Source organism: Haliotis asinina, chromosome 9 (assembly GCF_037392515.1).
Source record: "Haliotis asinina isolate JCU_RB_2024 chromosome 9, JCU_Hal_asi_v2, whole genome shotgun sequence".
Lineage (NCBI taxonomy): Eukaryota > Metazoa > Mollusca > Gastropoda > Lepetellida > Haliotidae > Haliotis > Haliotis asinina.
In genome coordinates, this window is record NC_090288.1 from 57,024,456 (window position 1) to 57,040,572 (window position 16,117).

At 40.0% G+C, this 16,117-nt stretch overlaps 1 protein-coding gene across 3 annotated transcripts in view; it reads right to left on the reverse strand.

Moving 5' to 3' along the window:
• LOC137296185 (dedicator of cytokinesis protein 3-like) overlaps positions 1 to 14,420 on the reverse strand; it is a 139,793-nt gene extending 125,373 nt beyond the window's left edge. For all 3 annotated transcript variants that reach the window (XM_067827900.1, XM_067827898.1, XM_067827899.1), the window contains exon 1: positions 14,277 to 14,420. In XM_067827900.1, the coding sequence (XP_067684001.1) occupies positions 14,277 to 14,322 (46 nt within the window). In that variant the 5' untranslated portion in view covers positions 14,323 to 14,420. The remainder of the gene's footprint in view (positions 1 to 14,276) is intronic.
• Positions 14,421 to 16,117: the final 1,697 nt, after the last annotated feature.

Genomic DNA, 16,117 nt, shown 5'->3' on the forward strand with positions numbered 1-16,117 from the left:
AGGGCTATTATAGACATGCACCACTGAGACTTTGTCCTCACACTGAACCAAAGAGTTATCATAGACATGCACCACTGAGACTTTGTTCTCACACTGAACCAAAGGGCTATCATAGACATGCACCACTGAGACTTTGTTCTCACACTGAACCAAAGAGTTATCATAGACATGCACCACTGAGACTTTGTCCTCACACTGAACCAAAGAGTTATCATAGACATGCACCACTGAGACTTTGTTCTCACACTGAACCAAAGAGTTATCATAGAAATGCACTACTGAGACTTTGTTCTCACACTGAACCAAAGGGCTATCATAGCCATGTACCACTGAGACTTTGTTCTCACACTGGGCCAAAGGGCTATTATAGACATGTACCACTGAGACTTTGTTCTCACACTGGGCCAAAGGGCTATTATAGACATGTACCACTGAGACTTTGTTCTCACACTGAACCAAAGGGCTATCATAGACATGTACCACTGAGACTTTGTTCTCACACTGGGCCAAAGGGCTATTATAGACATGTACCACTGAGACTTTGTTCTCACACTGAACCAAAGGGCTATCATAGACATGTACCACTGAGACTTTTTCTCACACTGGGCCAAAGAGCTGTCATAGACATGTACCACTGAGACTTTGTCCTCACACTGAACCAAAGGGCTATCATAGACATGTACCACTGAGACTTTGTTCTCACACTGAACCAAAGGGCTATTATAGATATGCACTACTGATACTTTGTTCTCACACTGAACCAAAGGGCTATCATAGACATGTACCACTGAGACTTTGTTCTCACACTGGGCCAAAGGGCTATTATAGACATGCACTACTGAAACTTTGTTCTCACACTAGGCCAAAGGCTATTATAGACATGTACCACTGAGACTTTGTTCTCACACTGGGCCAAAGAGCTGTCATAGACATGTACCACTGAGACTTTGTCCTCACACTGAACCAAAGGGCTATCATAGACATGTACCACTGAGACTTTGTTCTCACACTGAACCAAAGGGCTATCATAGACATGCACCACTGAGACTTTGTTCTCACACTGAACCAAAGGGCTATCATAGACATGTACCACTGAGACTTTGTTCTCACACTGAACCAAAGAGTTATCATAGACATGCACCACTGAGACTTTGTTCTCACACTGGGCCAAAGGGCTATTATAGACATGCACCACTGAGACTTTGTTCTCACACTGAACCAAAGAGTTATCATAGACATGCACCACTGAGACTTTGTTCTCACACTGAACCAAAGAGTTATCATAGACATGCACCACTGAGACTTTGTTCTCACACTGAACCAAAGGGCTATCATAGACATGTACCACTGAGACTTTGTTCTCACACTGAACCAAAGAGTTATCATAGACATGCACCACTGAGACTTTGTTCTCACACTGAACCAAAGGGCTATTATAGACATGCACCACTGAGACTTTGTTCTCACACTGAACCAAAGAGTTATCATAGACATGCACCACTGAGACTTTGTTCTCACACTGAACCAAAGAGTTATCATAGACATGCACCACTGAGACTTTGTTCTCACACTGAACCAAAGGGCTATTATAGACATGCACCACTGAGACTTTGTTCTCACACTGAACCAAAGGGCTATCATAGAAATGCACTACTGAGACTTTGTTCTCACACTGAACCAAAGGGCTATCATAGCCATGTACCACTGAGACTTTGTTCTCACACTGGGCCAAAGGGCTATTATAGACATGTACCACTGAGACTTTGTTCTCACACTGGGCCAAAGGGCTATTATAGACATGTACCACTGAGACTTTGTTCTCACACTGAACCAAAGGGCTATCATAGACATGTACCACTGAGACTTTGTTCTCACACTGGGCCAAAGGGCTATTATAGACATGTACCACTGAGACTTTGTTCTCACACTGAACCAAAGGGCTATCATAGACATGTACCACTGAGACTTTTTCTCACACTGGGCCAAAGAGCTGTCATAGACATGTACCACTGAGACTTTGTCCTCACACTGAACCAAAGGGCTATCATAGACATGTACCACTGAGACTTTGTTCTCACACTGAACCAAAGGGCTATCATAGACATGCACCACTGAGACTTTGTTCTCACACTGAACCAAAGGGCTATCATAGACATGTACCACTGAGACTTTGTTCTCACACTGAACCAAAGAGTTATCATAGACATGCACCACTGAGACTTTGTTCTCACACTGAACCAAAGGGCTATTATAGACATGCACCACTGAGACTTTGTTCTCACACTGAACCAAAGAGTTATCATAGACATGCACCACTGAGACTTTGTTCTCACACTGAACCAAAGAGTTATCATAGACATGCACCACTGAGACTTTGTTCTCACACTGAACCAAAGGGCTATCATAGACATGTACCACTGAGACTTTGTTCTCACACTGAACCAAAGAGTTATCATAGACATGCACCACTGAGACTTTGTTCTCACACTGAACCAAAGGGCTATTATAGACATGCACCACTGAGACTTTGTTCTCACACTGAACCAAAGAGTTATCATAGACATGCACCACTGAGACTTTGTTCTCACACTGAACCAAAGAGTTATCATAGACATGCACCACTGAGACTTTGTTCTCACACTGAACCAAAGGGCTATTATAGACATGCACCACTGAGACTTTGTTCTCACACTGAACCAAAGAGTTATCATAGACATGCACCACTGAGACTTTGTTCTCACACTGAACCAAAGAGTTATCATAGACATGCACCACTGAGACTTTGTTCTCACACTGAACCAAAGAGTTATCATAGATATGCACCACTGAGACTTTGTCCTCACACTGAACCAAAGAGTTATCATAGACATGTACCACTGAGACTTTGTCCTCACACTGAACCAAAGAGTTATCATAGACATGTACCACTGAGACTTTGTTCTCACACTGAACCAAAGGGCTATTATAGACATGCACCACTGAGACTTTGTTCTCACACTGAACCAAAGGGCTATCATAGACATGCACCACTGAGACTTTGTCCTCACACTGAACCAAAGAGTTATCATAGACATGTACCACTGAGACTTTGTTCTCACACTGAACCAAAGGGCTATTATAGACATGCACCACTGAGACTTTGTTCTCACACTGAACCAAAGGGCTATCATAGACATGCACCACTGAGACTTTGTTCTCACACTGAACCAAAGAGTTATCATAGACATGCACCACTGAGACTTTGTCCTCACACTGAACCAAAGAGTTATCATAGACATGCACCACTGAGACTTTGTTCTCACACTGAACCAAAGGGCTGTCATAGACATGTACCACTGAGACTTTGTTCTCACACTGGGCCAAAGAGTTATCATAGACATGTACCACTGAGACTTTGTTCTCACACTGAACCAAAGAGTTATCATAGACATGCACCACTGAGACTTTGTTCTCACACTGAACCAAAGGGCTATCATAGACATGTACCACTGAGACTTTGTTCTCACACTGGGCCAAAGGGCTATTATAGACATGTACCACTGAGACTTTGTTCTCACACTGAACCAAAGAGTTATCATAGACATGCACCACTGAGACTTTGTTCTCACACTGAACCAAAGAGTTATCATAGACATGCACCACTGAGACTTTGTTCTCACACTGAACCAAAGAGTTATCATAGACATGCACCACTGAGACTTTGTTCTCACACTGAACCAAAGGGCTATCATAGACATGTACCACTGAGACTTTGTTCTCACACTGAACCAAAGGGCTATCATAGACATGTACCACTGAGACTTTGTTCTCACACTGAGCCAAAGAGTTATCATAGACATGCACCACTGAGACTTTGTTCTCACACTGAACCAAAGAGTTATCATAGACATGCACCACTGAGACTTTGTTCTCACACTGAGCCAAAGGGCTATCATAGACATGTACCACTGAGACTTTGTTCTCACACTGAACCAAAGGGCTATCATAGACATGCACCACTGAGACTTTGTTCTCACACTGAGCCAAAGGGCTATCATAGACATGCACCACTGAGACTTTGTTCTCACACTGAACCAAAGGGCTATCATAGACATGTACCACTGAGACTTTGTTCTCACACTGAACCAAAGAGTTATCATAGACATGCACCACTGAGACTTTGTTCTCACACTGAACCAAAGGGCTATCATAGACATGTACCACTGAGACTTTGTTCTCACACTGAGCCAAAGGGCTATCATAGACATGTACCACTGAGACTTTGTTCTCACACTGGGCCAAAGAGCTATCACAAGGATGTACAAGACACAGTTCATACACTGGGCCCAAGAGCTGTTGTGGGCATGTACACCATGACATAATTCACATACTGGACCTAGGAGCTATCATGGGCACATACACCAAGACATAGTTTGCACACTGGGCTGTCATAGACATGAAAACCAAGACTGGTTAGCTTTGCTAATGCCCTACTGATTTCATGACAAACTGATATTCAAAATATTGATCACATGTGAGTTTTTGTGGCATAGGCCTGCTGTGAAATGAGCATCTTCCATAAAAATAAGCCATTAATGCATTCTAAAACCATCTTTTGCACATCCATGACTGTCTCTGTGTTCTTAACCTGCACAAGCCAAACTCTTACACAGCATTGGCTCAAGGAAACTTTATGAATTGAACATCAGAAATATTGTGGGATTTTATTTCAGGAACATTAATCAATACTTTGGCCAACTTCCCTTCTGATCAAGGAAGACATGAATGTGCCTGATAATCAGGTTTTAGGAAACTTTCCATGTCTTGAATGGAAATAGCCCTCCCTTGTGAATGATCTTCTCGGTTATTGCTAAACTAATTTGTTTCACAATCGTCAGCACACACAAAACAAATATTGATTCAAACATGACAAAACATCGTGACTGTGACACTACCTTTGACTTGAAGGCTTCACACCAGTAATGTCATCAGTATGTGATAAGAGCCTGGGTCTATCCAATATTGTGAAATGTTATCTCATCGAAAGCTGAATTGATAATTTGGGTTTTTTTAATTTTTGATAGGTTGAAACCTAAGAATGTAAGTTTAAAAAAACATAATATCACATACAAAGTGATATCATTCCTCCAAAAGTTGGGGATTCAAAGCATTATGGTGAGTTTCCCAACAATTCAATGTCTGTATTCCCTTGGGAATTGGAGAGGTGGGGCAGAATAGTGGTTATAGCATTTGTTCATCATGCCAAAGACCAAAGTGTTATTCTCCACCTGGGTTCAGTCTAAGTAAACTTGGTCTCAGTTTTATTTGTTACATTCCTACACTGAGTCTAACAAGTGGGTGGGTGAGTGAGTGAGTGAGTGAGTGAGTGAGTGAGTGGGTGGGTGGGTGGGTGGGTGGGTGGTTGGTTGGGTGAGTGAGTGAGTGAGTGAGTGAGTGAGTGAGTGGGTGGGTGGGTGGGTGAGTGAGTGAGTGAGTGAGTGGGTGAGTGGGTGGGTGGGTGGGTGGGTGAGTGAATGAGTGAGTGGGTGGGTGGGTGGGTGGGTGAGTGAGTGAGTGAGTGAGTGGGTGAGTGAGTGATCGAGCGAGTGGAGCTTTACTGTGTACTCAGAAATATTCTAGCTATATGGCAGTCATCTATAGAAAAATCAAGTCTTGACCAGACGATCGAGCGATCAACATTATAAGCACTGATTTACAAAATTAGGATATGGTGACATGTCAACCAAGTCAGCGGACATGACCACCCTATCTTGTCAAGTGCCTCATCATATTTTTACTAGATATGTATTCTATACTAATATGAAAGAATTAACTCTAGCAAACACAGCACCACTATTTGTTTCAAAGCTTAATCACAGTTTTTCCTGCTTAATTCAGACTGAAAATCCACTGAAATCATTGGACTGAACCAAAGCGTCTTTACTCAGAAGACTTCAAAATGGTTTTATTATAGCTGAACAGAGATAAATCTTCCCAGTACTGTTTGGGGAGTCACACTTATTGTTTATATACTTATTATTATTAACACATTTGAAACCTGAGTCTAGGCTATCAAAATCAGAGAATGAGTTATCCAATATTGAAAGGGACTACCTTGCATCTCAGTCTAACCTAGCATCACTTCAATCCAAATAACCTAATGTGAAACTTAAGCATGATACATCTGGTGAACAACTAAGAAGTTTCAAACATGCACATCAGTAATATATAAAATGGAATCAAAATGGCGTGATGTCCGATCCAACAACGCCGAGTACATGATAATTACGGCAAACATGTTCATGATAGAAAACGAATACAGCAACAACAGCCTGCTAGAACATGTCCGATTTGTTGCTTCAGGAAACATGGCTACATCATTAGTGTTGATTACGCTTTCGTAACATCTGACATTTCAGGTTCTGCTTCAGCACAAAGCATCATCCTGTGTAATGATAGGAGAGTGGGTGACCTGGGTTAAAAACAATTTAAATGCCTGGTCACCTCTTGCACACTTGAACTGTCCTCTGAGGGAAAGATTCACAACAAAACTTTAAATAGTGGATGAGTGAGTGAGTTTAGTTTTATGCCCCACTCATCAATATTCCATCTATATCAAGTCTGGACCAGACAGTCCATTGATCAACAACATGAGCATCAATCTGCAAAACTGGGAACCGATGACATGTGTCAACCAAGTCAGCAAGTCCGGCCACCCAATCCCATTAGTCGCCTCTTACGAGAAGCATAGTCGCCTTTTATGGCAAGCATGGGTCAGAACTATAAATAGGTCACGGTTATTTGATAAATGCATGTACACTGGCTAACATTAGATGTCTGGGCATGTGAAGTGACATGGACAAAACATCACAATATAATCTTTTCCATTGGGACATTACAACATATTAAACTGTCTATCATAATCCTGCATGTCAACAGACATACTGTGGTGTATCTTCTATTTGATGATGTAAATCGGTCCAAAAGTTCAACAGACAATTAAGATGTAAAGTCCAAAGCAATCTCAAAGTGCTGCCATAAATGACTTGTAACATTTGAATTATCACAATACTAATTTGATGCCGCACATCAAATTGTCAAACAGTTTAAAAACTTTGATCATCATCATCATCATCATCATCATCATCATCATCATCACCATCATCATCATCATCATCATGAAAGTTCAAAATCAACTATTATGTCTTTTATCATAGTTATGGACAAAGTTAGCCCATGCAGACAGAAGACCTGCTACATTTTGGATACCCTTGAATTGACAAAATAATATGCTTACCAAGTTCAATTAAATGAAAAGGAGATGACAATCTTGGTCAAAGAAAATATGGGATAAAACATCAACAACTTGCAGTTGCATTTTTGATTTGACAATTCACGCCCATGGCTTTTGAATAACACAGGCAGAATAGTTTTTGAAAAATAGGGAAATACTGGAAGACAGACTGAAAAATAACAATGTTAGTAAAATAACAAGAAAACAAGTAATAAAAGAAATGCAAATCACTGTGTGGATCGCCAAAACCTGGATAAACTTGTCACGCCATGTGTACTTAGTGACTCAACATATATGCAGTATTGTTTGATACATTTTCTGCCTAGTTTAAGACATTGTAAAAGTACTGTTATAACCTAACAAACTAAATATGGGACTGCCAGTTTGTCAGTGCCTAACTGCAGTGAAGTTATGGTGATGTTACTTATTCTTGTCCATACACTCAATGCAGCTGCACGAAGCATGCATGCCTGTTCCGTTAATATTGATCCTAAAATCAGTAAATACATGTCCCTTCTAGACAGCTTTAACATTAGTAATAACTGTGTAATAACTGTGGAGTTTCTTAATTTCCAGTGGCTGTGGGGTAGCCTAGATGTTAAAGTGTCCGATCATCACACCAAAGACCCATGCTCAATTCCCCACGTGGGTATAGTGTGTGAAGCTGATAGCTGGTGTCCCCGCTGTCGTACAGATGGAATATTGCTAAAAGCAGTGTGAAACCACACTCACTCACTCATTTTTAATTTCCAAGTTAGATATTACATTGACATTTAATGCTGGCCAGTGGTGGAATACTGGGCCTGGTTTCATGAAGCTCTTGGTACCTCTTATGTTACAGTATAGGAGGTAAGGAAGCTACAAAGAATCTTGCAAGTTACAAGCTCTTCAGTTTACGAGATATGTGAAATGGGTCCCTGGAGTCTAATCAGGCTAGATAAATTATGGAGTGAAGTGGTTCTTTGTGATAACATTATCTGGGCATAAGTGAATCAAAGTACTGAGACCAGAAGCTTTATCAGTCGGCTCTACCAATTCTGTTAGGACACTACTAATAAACTTTAACTCTCATGGTCTCTCAAACAATGTATAATTAACACCTAACAACAGATGTCACTGTCATTTGTATTGTAAACGTGATCTTTACTAGCAGTGTAACATAAAAGAACTATCGTTTTTAAATTCACGTCTTTCTAAATTTTATATGTGAATATTACATGTTTACCATACGTAGTATATAAGTATAGTAGTAGTAATGTAAGGCCTTATGTGTAGATATGACAAGAAACGTAACACTGTTGTATATTTGGAAATTAACACTACGTCAACTTCTTAGATCACAAACCTATGATATTATTGATAATATAGTTTTCGCATTGATAATAAATAATATTTTTCCTATCAACGGAATTTCCGATTACAGATCATTTCAGTCCTACAATCAACCATTACTGATCAACAGAACAGAGACCCCTCTCGACAAATAAGTTCTCTCTTTCAACACTGAACATTTATATTAGCTTATGTCATTCAACACTGACAAACACTATTTCGCTGGAGACAAGATGTCTGTTGATAAACATAGTATTTGGGATTTAATTCTTACTCCTTCAAATATACAGACATCACCATTACCTGATCAATTTAAACACACATGACATGAGACATGTTCATGTTGAGTACTTGCAATCATGAGTCATTCGGACATTAGATGACTCCATCACATCTCTGTGTGCGGAGATGGACCAGCAACTGAAGTAGTGTCACTGTCAATGAAGACATTGACTCCAAATTTACAGACACTGGGGTAAACAAACACTTGAAATAAATAACGTTTCTATTTCACATAGATGCGAAAACGTATATGGTACATTCTGTCTTATTATCACTGAGTCTCTTTTCTTCTGGTAATTATTGTTTAGAATCATTAAGCTAAGGTGCAAAATGTGGTCTTCTTGAAGCACTCATAGAATCTCAAATTAAAAAATTCTCATTATAATCATAACAATAAAAATGTAGAATATTTATAACATACCTTTCCAGTCTTAATATCCTCCTCAAAGCACATGAATATGATCTGATTATCATTAATAATACCCCAGATAACCCAAACTACCTGCGTGGCATGACTTGTCCCACCAAGTACCCGTACTTATAACCAATGAACCCATATTTCTAAACATCATGAATAATTCTGCTTAGAAACAGTATCAGCCAATTTATAAACTGCATCTGTTCATGTACTGACCAAGTGTTTTCCATCCCTTCATTAAACAGATACATATTTCATATACAAGAAGCAGGACAAGGTGTATCACAACCCCTAAGTTCAAATAGGACAAATTGTACGGATAGAGTTCAATTTTGTGAGACATATACCACTTCAGGCATACATAACAAAACAAATGTAATGTAATTTGAACACTTTCTAAATGGCACTGTGTAATCATAAATGTAATGTGAGTGAGTGAGTGAGTGAGTGAGTGAGTGAGAGAGAACATTACGTGAGAAATAACAGTCTATAACCTTCTTGTACTGAATGATACAACTAATATTAACATATCAACTTCAAAACAACATGCCAATCATAAATATGGTTATATCACACAAAGATAAAATGCCTCAGGAGCCAGATCATTGTGTCACAAGGGTTGATAACTCCAGTGTGATTGGGTGACTCCTACTATGTGAAGACTGCAAGTCACTAATATATACAGATCTCATTGAAGCCGCATGCTGAATGCCACATTCAGAAAACAAACACTGGTATTATAGCATTTGGTTGTTGAAAGTTATCCGTGCATACCTGTACTCGATTCAACTCAAAATGCATATAGCAATAATGCAGACACATATTAGCTGCACTATTTGCCATCTTATTTCCTGGTTACATTGACATAATAGCTATAGACTGAAAGTCACGGCAAACTCACCATCTGATAGATACACCACAATATAGGTTGGAGAGTGGTTAGGTAGCTACATACTAATTCTGGGGAGATAGAGGTAAAGATGGGGAAGACAGAAGTTAAGATGGGGGAGATAGAGGTCAAGATGGGGGAGATAGAGGTCAAGATGGGGGAGATAGATGTTAAGATGGGGAGATAGAGGTAAAGATGGGAGATAGAGGTAAAGATAGAGGTAAAGATGGGAGATAGAGGTAAAGATGGGGGAGACAGAGTTAAAGATGGGGGAGATAGAGGTAAAGATGGGAGAGATAGAGGTAAAGATGAGAGAGATAGAGGTAAAGATGGGAGAGATAGAGGTAAAGATGGGGGAGATAGAGGTAAAGATGGGGGAGATAGAGGTAAAGATGGGAGATAGAGGTAAAGATGGGGGAGATAGAGGTAAAGATGGGAGATAGAGGTAAAGATGGGGGAGACAGAAGTTAAGATGGGGGAGATAGAGGTCAAGATGGGGGAGATAGATGTTAAGATGGGGGAGATAGAGGTAAAGATGGAAGATAGAGGTAAAGATGGGGGAGACAGAAGTTAAGATGGGGGAGATAGAGGTAAAGATGGAAGATAGAGGTAAAGATGGGAGATAGAGGTAAAGATGGGGGAGATAGAGGTAAAGATGGGGGAGACAGAGGTAAAGATGGGGGAGATAGAGGTAAAGATGAGAGAGATAGAGGTAAAGATGGGGGAGATAGAGGTAAAGATGGGGGAGATAGAGGTAAAGATGGGAGATAGAGGTAAAGATGGAAGATAGAGGTAAAGATGGGAGATAGAGGTAAAGATGGGGGAGAGAGAGGTAAAGATGGGGGAGACAGAGGTAAAGATGGGGGAGATAGAGGTAAAGATGAGAGAGATAGAGGTAAAGATGGGGGAGATAGAGGTAAAGATGGGGGAGATAGAGGTAAAGATGGGGGAGATAGAGGTCAAGATGGGGGAGATAGATGTTAAGATGGGGGAGATAGAGGTAAAGATGGGAGATAGAGGTAAAGATGGAAGATAGAGGTAAAGATGGGGGATAGAGGTAAAGATTGGGGAGACAGAGGTAAAGATGGGGGAGACAGAGGTAAAGATGGGGGAGATAGAGGTAAAGATGAGAGAGATAGAGGTAAAGATGGGGGAGATAGAGGTAAAGATGGGAGATAGAGGTAAAGATGGAAGATAGAGGTAAAGATGGGAGATAGAGGTAAAGATGGAAGATAGAAGTAAAGATGGGAGATAGAGGTAAAGATGGGGGAGATAGAGGTAAAGATGGGGGAGACAGAGGTAAAGATGGGGGAGATAGAGGTAAAGATGAGAGAGATAGAGGTAAAGATGGGGGAGATAGAGGTAAAGATGAGAGAGATAGAGGTAAAGATGGGGGAGACAGAGGTAAAGATGGGGGAGATAGAGGTAAAGATGGGAGATAGAGGTAAAGATGGGGGAGACAGAAGTTAAGATGGGGGAGATAGAGGTCAAGATGGGGGAGATAGATGTTAAGATGGGGGAGATAGAGGTAAAGATGGGAAATAGAGGTAAAGATGGGAGATAGAGGTAAAGATGGGGGATAGAGGTAAAGATGGGGGAGACAGAGGTAAAGATGGGGGAGACAGAAGTTAAGATGGGGGTGATAGAGGTAAAGATAGGGGAGATAGAGGTAAAGATGGGGGAGATAGAGGTAAAGATGGGGGAGATAGAGGTAAAGATGGGAGATAGAGGTAAAGCTGGGAGATAGAGGTAAAGATTGGGGAGACAGAGGATAAGATAGGAAAGATAGAGGTTAAAGGGACACTGATGGGGAGCGAATAATGTTTTTTGCCAACGGTCTAATTATGAAACCAAACTACAAATTGGTCACGGCCCACTCCCTCGACCATGATGGACAAAGGGACTGGGCTCCTGTCCATATTAGCAGAACTTCTTCATCTAAACAGTCAGGAGGCCGGATGCCCATCATATGCCATTATTTAAATATATCTATGGTATTCCTTCTCTGATCGTAACAAAATATCCCAGCAGTGTAGTTTTTTTCGGATGCTTGGATGGTATAGTGACTGATCCAATTTGATCCTATTTCTGTGTTTTTAACCTCTATATTTAATCATGTTATGTGAAATATGATGTCTACAGACACGTAGCAAGCCATTTGTTTCAGTCCAAAAGATTGCAAAGCTTTATATTTAGATAGTTTTGAGTGTTGGTTCAGCTGTGATAGCAAATATCATACATAGATTTTGGTAGCTATGGCAGCTACCCTGGTTTATTATTTATGATAATAAAAACGCACAGTTGATTTATTTGAATTCGTAAACTAAAAACGATGACTTTGCCTTTGGTAGCGAAATCTGAAACTTTTCTTACGTAAAAAAAACTTATTACACCTATTTACCCAAGTACACAGCAAATGCCTGTATGTATTCCTTATGTAACAAAGTACCGTTGGTATCAACGAAACAGTCTCGGACCATAACTGTTTTCAGGCTGCATGCGACACAGAATACATCTTTCTTGCTGTAACTTGCGTTTGATGGTGTTAACCTACACATGTTATTTGTCATCATTCTCTGGATGGTCAGTTAATGAATTTATAACAGGTATAATTAGTAGTAACACCACTCAACAAAGGTTCCCATTTGGCATTTCTCCTACCGGGAGTAAATACACAACATTATAAATTAAGGTCTGTAATGGCAAATGTATTGTATGTTATGTAATTTGTGCATGTATGTGATGCAAGAGGGTTTATCAGCTGAGTTACAAAAACAAACATTGATCAAAGGATTAACTGATAACACGCTGATTGATTAATTACTTTTATCTTCTAGCGGATTTGTCAAAAGTTAGTGTGTGTTGATGTGCTAATCTATACTGACTACAACCTGTCGTAAAGTGTGAGTGTAAAAACAACATCCTCCCTTCAAAGAATTATACACCCTTGTGTTGACTGATTGATTGATTGCTCATTATTGGTCAACTAAATTACTTAGAATGGCTGACATCATATAATTAGTTGCCAGGTGTGCTATCTTGGGTGACCAATGAGAGGTTTATCAGGTTTTCACCAATGTGAAAAACGTGAAACGATGTATTACTTTTTCGCAAATTAGACACGACACAGAGTAGGATTATTTACAATCTGCAGAGGAATGGAATATCGTTGTTTTATGTAGATATTGATGGATACATTCTTGAACAAGGTAGTAGCCTGACATTGTTGCTATAAAATTAGTCTGTTTTACATTCATTATTTGCATTTTGTTTTAATTTATTTATTGAAATATAAAAATTATTGTAGCATTCAGCAGAATCTATATGACAGAAAACACACACTATATCGAATATGTGTGTGAAATTAATTCTGGGATATCATCCGGGTGCTCACGAAAGAAAAACAATAACCAAAGTTTACACCAGTCCACAGAAATTGCTCCACATCAGTGCCCCTTTAAGATGGAAAACTGACTTACACACCCATTTGAAAATGCCCAATTATGACTGGATCTGGCTTCTCAGGCCAAATTTATGACTCAAACACACTGAAAACATTAGACAGTCGTTTGTCATTTCCCTACAAATGAGGATTAATCATGTTAAATATTCACAAAACTGGTATATGATTCATAGACAAAGTACTATTTAACATAGTGCCAGTGAATGAAATTATGTCTTTTTTAAGATATAGAGTCCAGGTATCATCTCTAGATACGCAGTGTTAGGCACTGGATGTGATATTGATTGATATTCAATAGTTTCTCATGCAACAGTGTTCCTAGGTGTTATCTGTCAAGTGTTGACACAATGATGATTGTACATGGTCTCTACAACGTTGTCATTGGATAACTTGCAAATACATCATAATCACCAAGTAGTATCACACACATCTCCACATATTATCGTGAGATACTGTCCGTCAATACACAACAGACAGGTGTAACAAGTGGTATGATATTCCTGTAGTAGTGTCTTGATTCGTGTGAATGGACTGTCACTGTCAGCTGTCGAGACCACATCTCACTTCGTCACTCAGATCGGTTTGAAATTAAAACTGTATATAGTATGATTCCACTTACCAACGCCGTATTTCCGTCTGGCTGCTTTCCACGAGAAATCCCCCATGACTGTACTACATTCCTATCGGCATTGTATCACTTCCCTGTTGTTGCACCCTTCGAGTTGAACATGCGACCCGCCATTGTCAACATGAATCTAAAAGTAGGAACAGGAAGTGAAATAGGATCAGTTATCAAAATGGCTCTGAGCCAACTTACTACCTGTCGCTCGTCATTGTTTCAGTTTGTCTGTGATCAGAGATATGATTAGGCTATCATTTGTAGTGACCCGCATTAGGTATGTAGGCCGGAAGTGTTCAATCATATATTGTTCCATACCCGTGACATTAGTCGCATAATTTAGCCAAAACCGAAACATTGGCGTGAACGCATGACAAAAGAACACCCGGTGTTTATTGCCACATTAAAATGACAGATGTTCTTTAACTTCTTTTGAGTATTATAAAATCGAGTGAAACAAATAGCTGGTTTCATGTCAGGAATGAGATGAATGAACAGTAAATGTAACCACCAGACCTGTCTCCATTGGCAAGATACTTCAGTATATTAGTACGCCCAACTGTAAATGGGGGTCCGTGTGGGTAAGACGAGACTTTTCCCTTTCGAGTAGCTTGGGCTGAATACTCCCCAGGGAGTTGAGAATGAAAATAGTCACGTGTAATCAGAGACTCTGGTGTAATGATGTAAGTACCTAGCCTTTAGATGCAGAACATGAACATTATACGTTGTATGTATATATGTACATATTATGGCAACGTTATGGAGACGAAGAAACTGCAGTTTTTATATCACCGTTGGGCTTTATGACTGTGGTCATGTGGCTGAAATAATGCCGACGCGACATGTAACTTTATCTCAAGCTGACTTATTACTATAACAGATAATAGCCATATACCTCTCACTTGTACAGCATATGACGGTGTCCTTTGAAGGTTTTGGTCTCGACGTTCTAATCAGAACTTAATTAAATAGCGTCCCCTACTGAAGAAGAAACCGTTGCTTTCTTTCCCCCCTTGAGAGGGTAAATTTAGTTTTAGTTTTGACAACATTCCAGCAAATTCACAACGGGAACACAAGAAATGGACTTCACACATTATACCCATGTGAGAAATCGAACACGGGTCTTATGACAAGCTGACGCTTTAACCACCAGGCTAGTGAGCACGATACAACGTAACGTATTTTGTGCGCCTATATCCATATTTTCTGACAAATCTGAAACCATGTGTATGTTTAGTGAAGCTATCGTTAGTGAACGAATTATTATGAAAATTTCAGATTAACTGTTGAAAGAGCGGGATTCATCTCCAACTGTATATGACAGTGACATTTAGAAAGCACCGCTGTATCCGCACGGAGAGTGGATGGAGATCCAGCGAAGTCGACACACGCCACAACGATACCTTTCAAAAGAAAACGTTTTTAATTTATTGAACTGTTATTTGTCGACTTGAAACCCTGCAATGTATATTGTGCTGGAACATTGGCATATCTGACGCTGTATCACTTACGAGTGAGTGAGTTTAGTTGTATGCCGTTCTTAGAAACATTCCAGCAACACCACTGCAGGGAAATGGGATTCACACACTGTGCCCATGTAGGGAATCGACCCGTGTCAGTATCCTTTTCGAAAAAAAAGGAGACGGTCTGAAGAGTTTAAATGTGTCGTTATATCTCGACCTCAGTCGAAAGTTCTGAGAAGAAGTCCGAAAAATAGGCCGAATGAAAAGACAATTTCTTGCTGATGTTTTTCATCAGATCCGCGAAGATCCGGGGTAGAACTGGTCTTGAGCAACCCATGCTTGCCACAAAATTCGATTATGCTTGTCGCAAGAGGTGAC